This window comes from Parus major, chromosome 1A (assembly GCF_001522545.3).
Source record: "Parus major isolate Abel chromosome 1A, Parus_major1.1, whole genome shotgun sequence".
Classification (NCBI taxonomy): domain Eukaryota; kingdom Metazoa; phylum Chordata; class Aves; order Passeriformes; family Paridae; genus Parus; species Parus major.
Window position 1 is genome coordinate 37,659,380 of NC_031773.1, and position 16,786 is coordinate 37,676,165.

Sequence of the window (16,786 nt, forward strand, 5' to 3'; positions counted from 1 at the left end):
AGTAAGTAAAATAGGAATGCAGAATATGTTTTAAGCATATTGTGGTAAGAAAAAGGAGTGTTACTGATGTTATTTTTGCTGTTGATTTTTGCATAAAGTAGGGACTCATAAAATAAGGATCTTCTTTTGATGTGTAGGTATTCATGTGTGGTTTTTTTCAATTTTTTATGCTGTTACATGTTTTTTCTGTTTTTTTTTTTTTACAAATTTTACAAATTTTTTAAAATTTTTAATTTTTTTATTTAGTATAAGTTATAGAACACAACTATAAAGGGCATGTTCACTTGTATATTCATAGTTTGAAAGTTAAAAGCTGTACCTCTGTCTATCCTTAGGATTTTCATACTCCCTGAAACTGTATATACTGTAGATTTTCTAATGTGGATTCTTTCTTTTTTTTTCTGTAGGTTGCTGCTGAGAACAGTGCTGGTGTTGGAGTGTTTAGTGATCCTTTCCTTTTTCAGACTGCAGAAAGTGGTAAATTTAATAAAGCTGTTAATTATTTTGATTAAAGCTGCACTAATTTGTTCAAATATGAATTTCATACTTGAACAAATTCCAATGCATTTAGAGCAAAATCCTTATTCTTACTCTGTCACTCAGTGACAAAGGTTCATCTTGTTCTATTTGCTAGAAACAGCATTTAGGGTGTGCCCATAGGGGTGTTTGTTGTACACAAAGTCTGTTTCTCTTGGAGTTTTCCTGTGCCAGTTTCTAGGTAGAAAAAGCTTGCAGAAAGCAAGGTCACAGCAGAGCAGAGCTACCTATCAAGTGGATCCATCTGCTGTTGCCTGCAACAGTTGTAGGAGACAGACTTTGTTGTGGGATCATCTCTGCCATTGTCTGTTTAAGCCAATCTGTATTTGTTTAGTGATAATTCTAAGAAGTTCAGCACAGAATGTATTTTATTAAATTTTTATGTACTAATTCTGAAGGTAAGAAAAGAGTCTGAAATGAAAATTCGAGTTGGTGGTTTTGAAGATTAAAAAAACATGGTCTGAGTTTGCACAATCTTTACTAATTTAGTGTTTGTGATCTTAGCCGTGCTCCAGGAGCAGCTGTGCCTTGGCTGACGAGCTCGCAACACTCCTCCTCGATGGAATACAGAACTCGTGCTGCCAAGGCACTCACTGCCCATCTGTGTTTAGGCTGCTTTCTACTTCTGTGCAAACTGCAGACTGAGATATCTTAATTAATGGCAGAAATCATCACTTTCCACAAATAATGCAATAATTTATGAACCCAATATGAGGAGTAGTAAGCTTGCTGCATGGATCTATGTGAAATCATTGCTCTTCACTATTTGTGCATTATTGCTGGTGAAAAACCTTACTTCTGTGAGCTTTGTTATTTACTCATGTTTGACATTTGCCCTGGCATTTCTCCATATGAGAACATAAGCTTTTTACTTTTGGAAGAATTTTTTTCTACATTTCTATTAAACCTAAAATGCCTTACTATAAATGCAATTGGTAGGTTTCTTCAAATTCTGGGTGAGATATGTGTCATTGGCATAACATTTATACTTTTACTTTCCTAATTATTTTTTTGTTCCAATTCTTGTTTTGATAGCTAAGGAAAACCAAGCAACTTTCTCAATGTAAAGATGGGAAATTTAAAGTGAGAAAGTTAGCCAGAAGATAAAATTATTTAAACATGAAGTGGTTTGGGAGGAGGGGAAAAGAGGTGAATGATCTGGAAATGATTTAGCAGGACTGAAAGCACTAAGTATGAGGCTTGGAGGAGCTGTCACAATTCACCTGTGGAAGATCTGTAGTTGTGGAATGACTTATTTTTTAAAATAATATGAAAAGTCTTTTCTCCTTAGTATTAAGTCAGCTATTGCAGGACCTGCTGCTGACTCTGCCACGTGTAGGCAACACTACAAGCAGGGCTACGGGGCTCTGATTCACAGGAGAGCTCAGCATGTAAAATAGCATGTAAAATCTGATTTAGATGCTGCATCTCATCCCTTTGTGCTGTGATTAACACTGATGGTTTGACAGAAACTGTCACTGATACAAAGAGCAGCGTTTATGCCATAATAGTGAATATTCCAATTTAATTGAATTACTTAAAGCTACCAAAAATCTATGTGCAGCAGAAAAGATGACAGAAGTAAAATGAAATAAAACAGAGTGTTATCAGCTGCTCTTAACCAGAAAAAAAAATGGGCAAAAATTTTCTATTTCTGGAATAGTATATGATTTTCTTCTAAAAGGAATATATTTAAGTTGACCAAAACAATTACTATATATAATATGAGATTGAAATAATTTTATTTCTCACTTAAACCAGATTGAAAATGGTTATATATCTGCTACTGTATGTATGTGAATGATTTTTATGTGTTTGCTTCAGAACTTGGAAGCTAGAAATGGCATTAAAAAAAAAAAGAGGAGTTTGCAGTTTTTCAGTGCTGAGAAGAAAAGTTTATCTCACTGCTTTTGTTTGTTTGTTTTTCTTCAAGCTCCAGGTAAAGTAGTGAATCTCACAGTTGAAGCCTTAAATTCTTCAGCTGTAAATCTGATCTGGTTTCTCCCTCGGCAACCAAATGGAAAGATAACTAGCTTCAAGATTAGTGTGAAACATGCAAGAAGTGGAATTGTAGTGAAAGATGTCTTGGTTAAAGTAGAGGACCTTCTGTCTGGGAGGTTACCAGAATGTAATGTAAGTGCTATAGACATTTTAAATTAGAAATAGACTTAACCCACAGAATATAGTTTTACATTTAAAATTTGAGACACAAAAATATGGAGGCTCGATTTTCAGAAAGATTCCAAAAACCTTACAAACTTAGTCCCAAGACAAGACAAAATGGATGAAGAAAACCCTTTCTGTTCAATGTAGTTTAAATGGAATGCTTTTGCTTGAAAATTTGAGTTTAATCAAAGTAAAAATATTATGAAAGGCTAAGTTTGCCATATTTTTAACAGAAAATCATGAAATAGAAAATTTCTGGGTTTTTCAGCTTTCAATTTTTTATTTTTTTGTTTTACAAACTATTCAATTAGAAAAACCCCAAAAAGTTATAGGGGTTTTTTGGTCAGAGCAGAAAATATAGTATTGTTATAACACAATGTTATAACATAGTATTGTTATAACATAATGTCTTATGTTCTATGTAGTATGATAATGCTTTTTGCATTTAAAAATATGCTTTATTCTGTGTATCACATTTCAATATTTTTTAAATACTTCTCATATCAAAATAAAAATCAAACATGATTAGCAGAGTGATTTTCAAAAATATGGTTTTAGTTTGAATTGTTCTTATTGTTGAATTCCGACCTGCAACCATTGTATCCTGTTGGAATTTCTTGAAGAAAATTCTCTTGTTTAGAATTTTTTCTTTTTATCCTTCTTACTTTGAGCAGAATTTTGCAATTACTCAAATGTCAAAACATAAGGTAACAGAACCTTTTTCTTTTTATGTTTTTTCAAATTCCTAAGCTTGGTGCTTTAATGAAAAGTGGTTTTAAATGACATAAATTATCATAACTTTGGTTTCAGGTTTTATTTGGAAGATCATCTTAGGCATTGCAATGGTCCCTGACACCAGGCTGATTTAATTCAGCACTGAGAAGGCAGGCTGCCACCTGCTGAACCATGAGCATTGGTCACCACAATGCCTAGCAATTTTTCAGAGTTGTCTCCTGACAGGATGGATTAAGAAACTGTCTAGTTTTATCCAAGATGCATGGATACATGTGTGTTGTAGTGTGTATGCACATGCACACACACATATGTGATGCAAAAGGATTGTGCTAGGGAACATTCTTTTCAAGAGGGAGACTGAATGCTGAAAACAGAAACTGGGAATAGTTAGATGAATTCTAGAGAGATGCTTCTATTCAGGCAGATTTGAGATCTTTGAAAAAGGCAGGAAACTATAACACTGTCACTAATAGGAAGCATTAGCACAGTCTGCCTGAATTTGGAAACTGAAGTACAAAAAGGAGAATCAATTTAGGGTAATTTTTTTCAAAGATGGTCTGCCTTTTTTATCTACATGTATTTAGAGTTACTGGTTATAGATGCACCTGATTGTGTTTCATATTTTGTATTTATAGGATAAGAGTGAATCTTTTCTGTGGAGTACTACCACTCCTTCAACTACTTTTGGGAAACCCACAATTCTTTCACAGACTACAGTGACACCAGTTACAGAGGCACCAAGTCAAATGAGCTCTGTTTGGAGTGAACCCATCAGCTTTGTTGTAACTAACCTCAGGCCATACACCACCTATCTTTTTGAAGTCTCTGCAGTCACCACTGAAGCGGGCTACATTGACAGCGCCATTGTCCGGACACCAGAATCAGGTACGTTAAATACATACGGCTTTAAAATGGCAACTAGGTTCCCAGATTTATGTGAAAAACTTCAAAATACAGGTTTGATTTTCTGCTGCGAGATACTTCTGTCCAAATCTGTCTTTATCTGTATCATGCTTTTGTATTTTCATGATTGCTTAATTTTACCTGAGGGAATAAATTGAAAATGTTTATATATTTATGTATCTAATAATGTACAATGAGTGAGAGTTCACTTTTTGTTAGAAGTCAAATACACCAAAATTATGCTCAGGACAGATCAAATTTTATGAAAAAGAGAGGGCAATATAAGAACTGCAAATAGAATAATGGTGGAAGAATTGAAAATAAAGATGAAGGGGATAGCTGTCATGCATAATATTCTAAAAGTATGGGTTTTGTGTGCATAGAAATGCACCTTAAGCTTCTTTGCCTTTGTAGAGAAATGAGCAATGATAAAGAAAACTCCTGTACTTATGTTGGCAATCTGTACCTATTGCAGAAAGTTGTTCAGTGCTGAAGAAATCTTTAAGCACTAGGTGAAGTTGATTTTTGATTTGTTGCAATTCACTGTTTTTCAATCGGAATCAATGGTCCATGAGCAGCACTTCTATAATGGCTTAGGTAGTGGGAACACTGTTACCAGAGCTATAAAAAAAAGGCTTTCCAGAGGAATGTTGTTCTGGCTTTCTGTTTGCTAGCACATCATTCTTTTACTTGACATGGTGTGATGTTGCTTGGTTCTCTTTCATACATACAAAATAGATAGCAATGTTCAGATAAAAAAAATAAAAATTATTCCATGCTAGAAATGTTCAGTATAATTGCTTTGACAAAATTTCAATAGTCTTAGTTTGCCACTCTGTCTAGGGTTGATGAAATTTTGCTCAGTTTCTCTTCTAAGTTTTCAGGGCTAATTTTAGTTTATTTTTCACCTTTGTCTCTTAGAGATTATTTGCGTACTATCAACACTCTTGATCCATTTATGAGAGTTGTCTTAAAACAGAAATGAAGTAATTTTAACGATATGCTTTAATGGCTTCCCTTCAGAATATTTAATTTTTATGTCTAAAATGAATTGTCTGATATGGGGTCCTTGGTCATCCTAATATAAAATATTTTATGGTCAAAGACTTTTTCCAATATTGTTTAAGTTCCAGAAGATCCACCACAGAATTTTGCCAAGAGCAACATTACAGCAAAGTCTTTCTCAGTAATGTGGGATCCACCAACCATAGTAACAGGGAAATTCAGTTACAGAGTTGAGCTGTATGGACCATCTGGTAAGTCAGAATTGATGTTACCATTTCTTCTGATTTTTTATGATTATTTCCTTACACATTCTTCTGGGCCTGCCAATCAAAAATGGATAGTCAAAAGCAGTGTTATGTGTCTCTATTTTACTATTGTGTTTAAACTGTTTGTAGATTAATTTTAAGGGAATAGTCAGTCCATCACAAGGAACAGTTGATTTCACATTAGATATTCCTAAGAACAGGGAAAATCAACTTCTCCTCAGCCTCCCAGGAGATGACAGGTTAAGTACAGGTGAATTGCTGTGCTTATACATCCAAATTTTTCTGTATCTTACCTTTACTTTTTTCTCTTTCTGTTAAAGATTTATGGAGAATTTTCATCCTCATGCAGTATGCAATCAACTCTTTAAGTCTGTTTTGATGTTCTTGCAATTTTTTTAAACTCAGAAATATATAGATGCAGAAATTACAGAACTGCCTGTAGTTCAGTAAGACATAAGCTGTATTCTAATGTTTTTACGGGACCACACAGGAAAAGTAAGATAATTTTTTTTTAATCTCTTCCTCTAAAAGCTCATCCTTGAAGTGGCTTGGTTGGTTGGTTGTTTCATTCCCCATATATCCAGCATTAGTCCATTGATTCCCGGTTAGCTTCTCCCCAGAAAAAATTGTCTTTTCATTTGTTCATCATACTGGAAAGAAGCCATGGACTTGTTTCTGTTTTAGACCTAAAATCTCTTTATTTTTAATTCCAGGTCATGTTTTGGATAACAGTACAAAAGACCATAGGTTTGTGTTTAGTAACCTTGTGCCGTTTACAACATATGACGTGTATGTCAGTGCTGAGACAAGCGCTGGGCTGGGGCCAAGGACCAACCTTACAGTTTTCACTCCTGCAGATGGTAAGCAAGCATAGAGAAGAAAAAAAACCCCTGGATGGATGTTAAAAAGGTTTCAGTTTTCCCTTCAGAGCCTTTAAAGTACTTTGAAAAGGAGAAGAATGGATATAAGAGCACTAGAAGAGATGAAAAAAGGTTACAAAAAAACCCTAAAGAAATCAGCTAAATGTTATTATGTCATTTATTTCTTTGTTTTTGTCAGGTTCATACTTTGTCAGTCCATTTGTCTGCTATCACAGGCCTTCAGAGATTGCGAAAGAAATGTAATTTCTTTCGAAATGGAAGTCAAATGATAGTTTTAGACAGTGATGAAGTTGCAGGGCCAGCTCTGCCCCGTTAGATGGCAGCAAGAGGAAAAGAAAGAGCAGCGCAGCCTCCTTCTGCTGCTCTTTCAGCCCCGTTCCTCCCTGAACCGCTCCTTTGGCTCCTTCTCAGCAAACCCAGGGCCCAAACCCATCTCTGATGGAGCCACCATCAGCAGCGAGGGCAGCTCTGAGACAGGGCCAAAATAACCAGCTATCCAGGTTAGAGCCCTTGGCTGCATGGAAATGCAGTTTTATCTTCCATGTACGTGAGATTGTGTGGGATTCTTGGCCAGCATTCGAGGATGAGTGAGGAAAAATGAGATTTGGTGTGTAATAGGCAGTTTCAAGATGGTTATTTCTGACTTATGTTTATGCCGCACAACACAAATTTAGAAAATCTCCACCTTGGGGATTGCTGGCAATGTTTGCTGTTAAGGTATAACACTGGGAGGAAAACCTATCTTTTGCACTTTGAAATATGAATACAAAAACCTATCTTTCTCTACTGTATTCTTTCCTGAATGATCTACTTTTGGCAGCTCTCAGAGACAGCTCCAGGGATGACTTACCTGAGTACATTCAGTAATTCTCATATTGTGTCGAAATGCACTGTCAGGAGCCAAAGAGAATTTTAGTGGGTTTGGGGTTTTTTTAGCATAACACAAGAGTGTCTTTCTTTAAAGCCAAATCTAAAAATCCTCCTTATGCAAATAATTACAAAATTGTCTTTTATTGAAGTCTATTAGGAAAAAAAATATTTCTTTTTGTATCAACTCTGAATATCACTCTATTGAATATAAATGTCTTTTAGCTCTGGTGGTCCTATGGAAATTATAATATAATTTAGACTGAGTTTTAAATGAAGAAATTATATAAACTATATAATTTCTATCTATATATAGATATATATTTCATATCTATAATTGCACACATATAAAATATATAATATAAATAAAATTCTATAAACTTAAATAAAATTACAAAAACCTTTTGTAAAAGGGAAATTAAAAAGATGTATCACATTAATGTTTTTTCCCAAGCTTTTTACTTCATTCTAGTATAGCTTTGATGATTTTAGAACTAACTTTTCATTTTCAAATATACTTAAGACTCCATATAGGAAAATAGAAAAAGTCTGCTTGATTCCAATCAAGTAGACCTCAGTAGAGCTATCCTGGTTTATATCATCTTAGTGTCTAACCTACAATACAGATCTTATGAGTTAAAAAAGCGTGTGTATTTTTAGAACTGTAACTTCTTTACTAAGAAAACATATGAAGTAAGTCTCTATCCTGCACAGGGTCAACTCAAAAGACAAGGATGTGAAATTTGATTGTCTATTGTACTTTTCATCCAATGCTGAAAAACCTTGTAATAATCACAAGTGTTTAATGAACTTAAATTTCCTCTTGAATATTTAGTCCCAGGTGCTGTGTCAGATTTACAACTAGCAGAAGTGGAAGCCACATATATAAAAATTATTTGGAGGAAGCCACAGCAACCAAATGGAATCATTACCCAGTACAGAGTTAAAGTTCACATGCAGGAAACGCTTATCACTCTGGAAAACACTATTCTTGGAGACAAAAATAAGGTATTATTTTATTATTTTTTTAATATGGATTTTATGTTAGAATAAATTTGCTCTCTGCCTTATCTGACATTTACAGAACATGGAAGTAGCTCCCACAGATGACTTGTCAATGTTTTTAAAAGCCAGCTTCCTCAGATCACTCTCTTTCTCTGACTGGCTTTCAAAAAGATTCCAATAATGCAGTTTCCACAACACAATAAAATAAATCATTCTGACAGAATTATCCAGCTGCTAAAGGCAGGAAGACTCAGCCCACAGTCTTGCCCTTCTGAGTCCTTGAGTTCTTTGTGGCATAGGGTGGCCAGACTATTAAGAGTAAAGATTTGGGTACCTAGATTGATACACAGCCACTCAGTAAAACCTCTAGGAGATGTGGGTATGAACCCTGTGAATTCAGCAGAAGTGTCCAAAGGATGGTTGAGTGTTGTACTAGCAAGGCTAAGACTTTCTGCCTCTTTTTATGCTTAACTCCATGCTGTGGTTGCATACTAAGGATATCTGTGTACATCTATGGGATCATATCTCTTGGGGGACCTATGCTGTCAATCAGTCTAGCTTCTGGATTTTGGGTGCTGGTGTGCTTTACATGCTTAGAGGAGCAGCTCTGAATATGCAGCACAGAACTGCAGACCCCCAGAAACATTCAGCTCAGGACTGAATTCCTTCTGAGGCAGGGCTTTTTGGTCTGAGTTTTGAAAACAGGTGCCCAAAGTCTGCACAGTTCCTTATTTTTTCAGACAGTGATGTCTTTCACTGGATCTGAATTGGAATCTAAGGTTTTGATGTAGAGCTCTAGGAAGGAGTTCACTTTCAAGTTGAACAATATACATTAAATAGAGCCCTGGAGTCAAATGTTAAATAAGGAGAAAGGGGAAAAAAAAATAGGATAAGGATCCATTCATTAAGCCAGGCAGGCATCCTTGGAAAAGGAAAGTATATTACTCTGTAATTAAAGATTTTATCATAGTCCGGATGCAAAAAATTTAAATAGTCTGCACAAAAATGTTTTAGTCATGGAATTTTCTAATTTTTGACTTCTTAGTGCAGTATCATTGCTGCTTTATTATAATTTATTGAATGTAATTTTCTAATTAAAAACCAAAGCAAATCATAAAATACTTTGCTTTATCTAGAACTGCATTGACCACAGCTTAGAGCAGCTACAGGACTTGAACTGTCAGACCCACAGTGCTAATGGTACTCAATAACCAGTTGAGTTACAACACCAAAAGCTGTTGTCTTATATGTGGAAAATCCTCATAAGCAAAAAGTATTTCCATGTGGCCTACTGTTTTGCTATGAAATGCTGGTGAAGATGAGTCATATACAGTTTTTACCTTTTGGTACTTAGGTGAGATTGATGCTCTATCTGTGCCTGTGGCTAATGTACCTCACAGTAAAGGAGTAAAAAAGGGCTTTGCCCTTTCTCTGCCCAGAGTCCATAGGGAAAGGACTAAAGTGTATTAGTTACATCACTGTAAAAGCATCTCTTTCTGGCAATGAGATGGGCCATATGTGTGAGTGGGGAGTGTTCCAGATGACAGCAGAACAATTCAGAGATACTTGTGTCCTGGATTTACTCCCAGATTTTGAAGGGGCATGAAGATCTGGTGCTAACACACCATTTTGTACCTATGCTCTAGCCTCTCTCTCTCTTTTCTGCTTTCGTTTCTCCTCTCTTTGTTGTTCTTATGTCTGCGCCATCCCTTTCCAATTGACTGGATCTGTTCTTTTCATCTTCTGTCCTATAGGCCCCTCTATCACTTGCCTCCCTTTCACTCTCTTTTTTCACATATATACACCCTTATCTTTCTCTCCCCTTTATTTCATTAGCTTCTGGTTTTTCTCTGTCTTATTCCCTCTCAGAGATCTAGTCAGCCTGCTAATTCTTTCCTTGAGGGACTTGAATGGCCACTGAAATCCTCTTGTTTTCCGTGAAATCCTCTTGTTTTCTGTGCCTGCTGCCTTCTTTCAGGATATATTTAGTACAAATAAAATCTCCCAAGTTCAATATAGCTCCAAAGATACAGCTTTAAAATGAAAGGCCTTACTCTGAAATTGCCACCTTAATATAAAATATATATTTTAAGAAAAAATTTTAAGTGGTGTTTGATTAAACAATAACCAAAATAAAATGTTGTAGGCTACTGGCAACTGAACATTTTTATGACAAAGATTATATTTTTTAAATTATTCTAATGATCAATAACATTTGTATGTCAACATTTACATAGTATCTATGTGCATGCAGAAACATACACATATTATTTTTATATTAGATAGAAATTTAATTATATCATTTAGTGATGACTAGGTTTGTGATTTCTTTTTATATTTTTAACTCGTAGTATCTGATTGATTCTTTGGAACCATACGCAATAAATGAAAATACCAAACCTTCTCCTCCCCCTTGGAATTCAGTGGAAGCAGACAATGATTTATATGAAGGTTCAGCTGAAATGTTTCCCAGTATTCAGACAGCTTCCCCAGTAATATTTACAAGTGTATCTGGTGATAATTTGCCTGATATAAATGGAGCTGCAGAGCTGCATTCTGCATTGGGTAAGATAATTTAGGGTATTTTTCTACCTGCTTCTTTGTTCTGAAGGACCCCCATCACTGTCCCAGATATGATCTTTAGCACATGGTTCAAGCAAATTATAAATGGGTCATTTGCTGGAGTCAGATTTTTTTACTACCAAATAACCTTCTGAAGCAAATGGGAATGCCACACAGGCAGGAACTAGCCCCTTGTCACCCAGCTGACCTTCTTCCTAGTGAAAGGAGCACCCGAGAGCCATCAGCCAAGCTGCATAGACAATCAGTTATTACAGTTGCCAAAGCAGGTGTGATTGTCAGGGATTAACATATCTCCAAGCCCTTCAGAGACCTTGATTTCTCTAAGCCTTTTGACTAATAGGTTTTCAAATGTCAGTGAAGGTAAATAGGTCAAAAAGTTACAACTTTGCTATATGGGTTACAAACAGGTGGAGATGACCCCATGACATGGTGATGTCATTAGCGAGTACACTTGTTCTGTATTATCAATGGACCACTGTTTCTTTACCAAGTATGGATATTTACAAATCATCAAGCAGCCCTCAGCTGACAGGCAGGGATTTCAAATATCACTCTAAATTTTGACAGCGTTTTGAAGAGTGGGGAGAAAATAAAAGTTTTATTTTTTTTTTTTAATGATTTAATTAAGTCACTGAATTCATCTATATACACCAATATCTAAAACCAGAATTGAATCCCTTATTTTAAACAACAGTGGATATTTTCTGTGCTATGTTAATCCTGAAGAATCTTCTTTGTCATACACAGGAAATGTACAGTGTTTTCAATGTAAATCTTCTTTTTATGGCCTCATTCAGTTTGAAGTATTGGCTTGCTAAAAGATGTCTCTGTTGCAGCAAATTTATTTTAGCCAGTGTCTGTTGTGATCTACCATACAAGTATTATTTTATAGGAGTGATTATACTAGTTAAAGCTGTTGACAGCCAAATTTTCGACAGGGTCTGCTGATTTTTCAATGCCTTCCTTTTAATGCCCTTCTCACTGAACTCTGAGCCTGATATTCAGGTATATGAAGCGCCCACATCTTTACATGTTGCATTGGCATAATTAGTCCTTTATAGCAGATGATTTTGGCCTACACAGTTGGATTGTGGCTGACTTTGAACCTTATTGTGAGTGCACCAGAATCTCTTTGTGGGCACGCATGGATTCATCATACTAATGACCACAACTCTTCAGCTAAAAAATACCAGTGTGAAGGGATCTGTGAAGGCAGTCTTTCCTAGTATTGTTGTTCTAGCACCATTGTGAGGGCAAGGAAGGAGGAATCTATCTTTCTTAATTAAAAATATTTAAAACCTTTCAAAAGCTCCGTCAGTCTGGGAGCCATTGTTCTGAAATCACTGGAGAGACTAGGCCTTATACAAAAGTACCTTCCTAGCCTCTAGGGGACTGATTACTCACAGAACCTCACAATTCTACTTGTTGCTCATTCACTCTTTCACCTAGGCTAATCTATCTATTGTACACATGAAAATGGACCTATAATAGACTCTTCTTTAGGGAGTTAAGAGGTGGAATGTAGACTTTTCTTTATATTTTTGTAATTGACGGGAAAATTAATTCTTTTAGAATAAAGTAGTTCCAGGTTTCCATACCAAAGTGAGTTTAGAATGCATAAGAAATAAAATTATCAGTAAGTAGCTATTTCTCTCTATTTACTCACAGATAATGAATATAGCATTGATATTTTGGCTGAAGAACTGTCCTATATTATAAAGGGCCTCACACCTTTCACAGATTACACAATTAGTGTGTCTGCTTTCACGGCTGTTGGAGAAGGACCACCAGCACTTCTTACAGCCAGGACACAGGAGCAAGGTAAATTATAACTCTGGTATTTTCATAGTTAACATACATGACTTATTTCACTGAATGTTTGACTTTTTTTAGTTACTTATTTACTTACTGTTATATTTTTATGTTTTTGTTTAAGTCCCAAGCTCAGTACAAAATATATCTTACAAAAATATTAGTTCTTCCTCTGTCTTGCTGTATTGGGATCCTCCAGCAAATCCCAATGGGAAAATTATTCATTACACTGTTTATGCAATGGAACTGGATACAAAAAGAGCATTTAATGAAACTACTTCAAACAACAGCTTACTTATGACAGGTACAGTGTCATTTGATTAAAAAAATATAAAAATTTTATCTTGCAAGTACATTTTACAAACTTTTTTTTCTCCAATTTTATGTAATGTCATTTGAAATGTATGAGGATCAAATCTCACATAATCACACATGTCCACACACACAACAAAACTGCATGTAAAAACAAGGTTAGGACACTACCCAGACTTGTCTTCTGTGGAGGAACATGCAGGGTATGTGAGATGGGAGAAGAGGGCTGGTTAAGAAAAACAGTAATTTTTGAAATGGTACAAGCAGTAATTTTGTAAGGGGATTTCTCCTCGGATTATTTGCCTCAGTTTCCTGTGTCCACATAGGAAAATATTCCTAAATTGTCTAGTCTTTTTCAGATTTGAATTTTTTCACAATATTTGTCTAACATTAATAGCAATTTTCTTATTTTAAGGGTGTAATTTTTATACTAATGGAAGCAAACACATTCCTAATGGAGTTTCATTTATTAATTGATGTTAATCAAAATAATGCATACAGAGTAAACCCTCATATTTGGATGTTCATGTATGCATTCTTTGATGTGCTTGACGAATTCTTCAAGCTACTTGCAGGGTTGAAGCCAGTTGACTTACTTCAAAATCTTCTGCATTAACTGCATGCCTATTTGACTGTCACCAAAGAAATGGTAATGTAAATATTCTTTTAGGGGACAAAGGTGTATAAAAACTCTCAGGACAGTATCCAGTCCTATATTTTTATAAGTGGCTATGACAAAAGAAATCAACAGTCTAGTTTACGAAGTTAAGAGTCATGATTTTTTAAAATTAATCTTTTCAGGTCTAAAAAAGTACACGAATTATAAAATGAGAGTCACAGCCTCTACTGCAGTTGGAGAAAGTGCTTTGTCTGAAGAGAATGATGTTTTTGTGCGAACTCCTGAGGATGGTAATACGTTGCTTGCAATGATGATTTATTTTCTGTACTGAACTTTGTGTTTGTTCAAAAAGAAGACTGTCACATACAAAAAGGGGGAACAAAGTGTATAAATAAAACCAGTGTTGAAATTATCAGTCTTCTATCAGTGAGTGACTTCATTCAGTCCATTTTTAGCTAAGTGCTAAAAAAGTAATAATGAAAGCCGTGGCATGACCCACAATCAACTGATTTCAAATGTGATAGACAAATGTAAGGAAAGCTGCAGAGCTGAGGCTCCCTCTCTCAAAACAATATGTCCCTAGCACCCATCTAAATCATAATCTTTGTGACTCCATGTAATATTATTTTTCTTTTTATTATCACGTGTAAATTAGTTTGGTTTTGAAGCATATGGATATTTCAACAATTCAAAGGCCATATTTCTACTTGTAGACAAAGATGCTGATTAAGTAAAGATTATTTAGTGCTGAATATAATAAGCAGTTGCTTTTGTATATGTTTTATTAATTTTAAGACTGATCAATAATTTTAATGTCAGGGATAATACTACATTATGAAGATTTCTGAATCCTACTTTCTTGCAAGGCAGTTCCAACCCATGAAGTCATTGGGGCAAGAGCTGGAGTTGTAATTGGCTTCTGCAAAGAAAACATGGGAATTTGTTTTGCAGACTAGAGCCATGAATATTAGTCTTTTCTTGTTTGTATTAAGTTTGTATTTTCACTGGTTTCAGCAAAGTTATTTCCAGGTTTACTGATGTAATACAGGGGGTGATGGCCCAATCGTCATTTATCTCTCTCATTTTCAAATGTATTACAATACAAGAAAAAAATAGAGTGTCAATAAAGTACAGAAAAGGACTACAGGATTAAAAATCATGGGTATCTATGAAGCTTAGGTGATTTGAATAACCACACAAAATTAAATGGTGAAACTTAAAATAGTTGCAAATCTTTTTAAAATTTACATTCTTCTTTGCTGTTGGTGTTTTCTACAGGGGAAGCGCATATCACAAGAACAGAAAATCGCTTATATAAATATTCTTTTCTCTGAAAGCTTACAATCCCTTGCCTGTGAGTGTTAAAGAAATTTTTCAGAGCCAACAGTCTACTGTTCATTCATTCATAAAAGAGCCATGCAAGGCTCGAGGAAACTAGTGAGAAACCCACCAAGAATTCTTGCCTTTATATAAGGCTATGCATAATTTTTAATCTTCTCCTTCTTGTTTAGATTTCCTGAAGTAATTCAGACTGAGATTCATCTCTCCTAATTTTAGCCAACCTAGGAACAGAAATTTGCTTGACTCTTGTAAAGAGAGATAGCTCCAAATAAAAGATTCACTACAACTGTCTTAGATAACTTGCATTAGGATGGAAGAAATGAGGCTGTTGCATTTAAATATTTTACCATGCCAGATAAATGGCAAAATGTATTTCAATTAAAAATTAAGCTTCTTCACATGGGAAATATCCATGTGGGTAGACTTGTCATCCAGAGAGCAGTGATCTGTTACAGTTAACACTTTCATGTGCTCAGAAATCAGGAATGAAAGTGATTTGTGAGACCTTCTAGGAAAAAAAAATCATGATGAATTCTGAAATATCTGCAAATGGGTATCTGTACACAAAGTGAATCCTATGATCCTGAATACCTAGTATATTTTTATCTTGATTTTACAGACTGTTTCAGGGGTGAAGTGGTGAAGCTTTCATAAGAATCAAAGCTGACATTCAGAGCTGATTTTATTCATAAGTGCAGCCCACTCACTCCTTCGACCTTTCCATGCCTTAGCACCTCGCTGGAGTCACATGCACTCATACATTGCCGGTAGATTTAGCCACACACCACCCTGGAGCTGGGCTTGCTTTGTGCATGACCTTCACACCAGAGTATACAAGATTTACACTGGGTTCACTAAAGGGAATTTAGTTACTGTGCATACAGTCTCTTTCTTGGTTTAATAGTTGATTCAGTGAAGTATACTAAGGGTGGTTATTTACATAGAAAACAGTAAGAGGACATTAATCCAAATTTGAAGAACTGAATATGAGGAAGACAGTGAAAGGATTTGAAGGATCAGTCTGCATGAGACTGGTAGTGAGAAGAAAGTTTTTTCTTAACAAGTGCAGTTTCAGATAGCTTTAGAAGAAATTCCAGAAAAACTTAAGTGTCACAAGGCAAAAAAAAAAAGCATAGTTTTATGAGTGGAAAAGAGACATACTGTAGTGGTTTAGGTTCACCAATCCAAGTGAACATATGAAACACATACCAAAATTAACTGAGGTAAAAAGTGGTAAGGCTTTGAGAAGGAGAATGAGAAAATGAGTGTAGCCCTTTTGGTACAGTGAGAATCCAATGCCAGTATCCAATAGGCTTATGATCTCAGTTCTGCATTCAATTATTTGAAAAGGTTTTTTTTCTGATTTCTGTGTTGCAGAACCAGATTCCCCACCTCAAAACTTAGAATTAATAAATGTAACTGCAACAGAAATAAATCTGAGATGGTTACCACCTGAGCAGCCTAATGGTCTCATAACTCACTATGAAGTTCTGTACAGCGATTCCAGTGATTTTTTCATGAAAAATGCCTCATCTACAAGTATATCACTAAGTGAAATGAAGCCATATACTCTCTACAACATCTCAGTAAGGGCATTCACCAGACTTGGCTATGGGAATCAGTCATCTTTTCCACTTCTGGTCAGAACTTCTGAAACTGGTGTGTATTTTTTTTTAAAAATGAAAATTTTTGACAAGAAGTTGCTTTATGATAGCTTTTGATGGCCAGGAGATAAGTTTTAATAATTTTGAAAG

General features: G+C 35.3%; 1 protein-coding gene across 3 annotated transcripts in view; it reads left to right on the forward strand.

Annotated features, from left to right (window-relative positions):
- PTPRQ (protein tyrosine phosphatase receptor type Q) overlaps window positions 1–16,786 on the forward strand; it is a 122,692-nt gene that overhangs the window by 25,297 nt on the left and 80,609 nt on the right. For all 3 annotated transcript variants that reach the window (XM_015628111.2, XM_015628112.2, XM_015628114.1), the window contains 11 exons: window positions 408–477; window positions 2,471–2,670; window positions 4,074–4,323; window positions 5,469–5,597; window positions 6,326–6,472; window positions 8,196–8,368; window positions 10,717–10,930; window positions 12,617–12,769; window positions 12,885–13,064; window positions 13,874–13,981; window positions 16,410–16,691. In XM_015628111.2, the coding sequence (XP_015483597.1) occupies window positions 408–477; window positions 2,471–2,670; window positions 4,074–4,323; window positions 5,469–5,597; window positions 6,326–6,472; window positions 8,196–8,368; window positions 10,717–10,930; window positions 12,617–12,769; window positions 12,885–13,064; window positions 13,874–13,981; window positions 16,410–16,691 (1,906 nt within the window). The remainder of the gene's footprint in view (window positions 1–407; window positions 478–2,470; window positions 2,671–4,073; window positions 4,324–5,468; window positions 5,598–6,325; window positions 6,473–8,195; window positions 8,369–10,716; window positions 10,931–12,616; window positions 12,770–12,884; window positions 13,065–13,873; window positions 13,982–16,409; window positions 16,692–16,786) is intronic.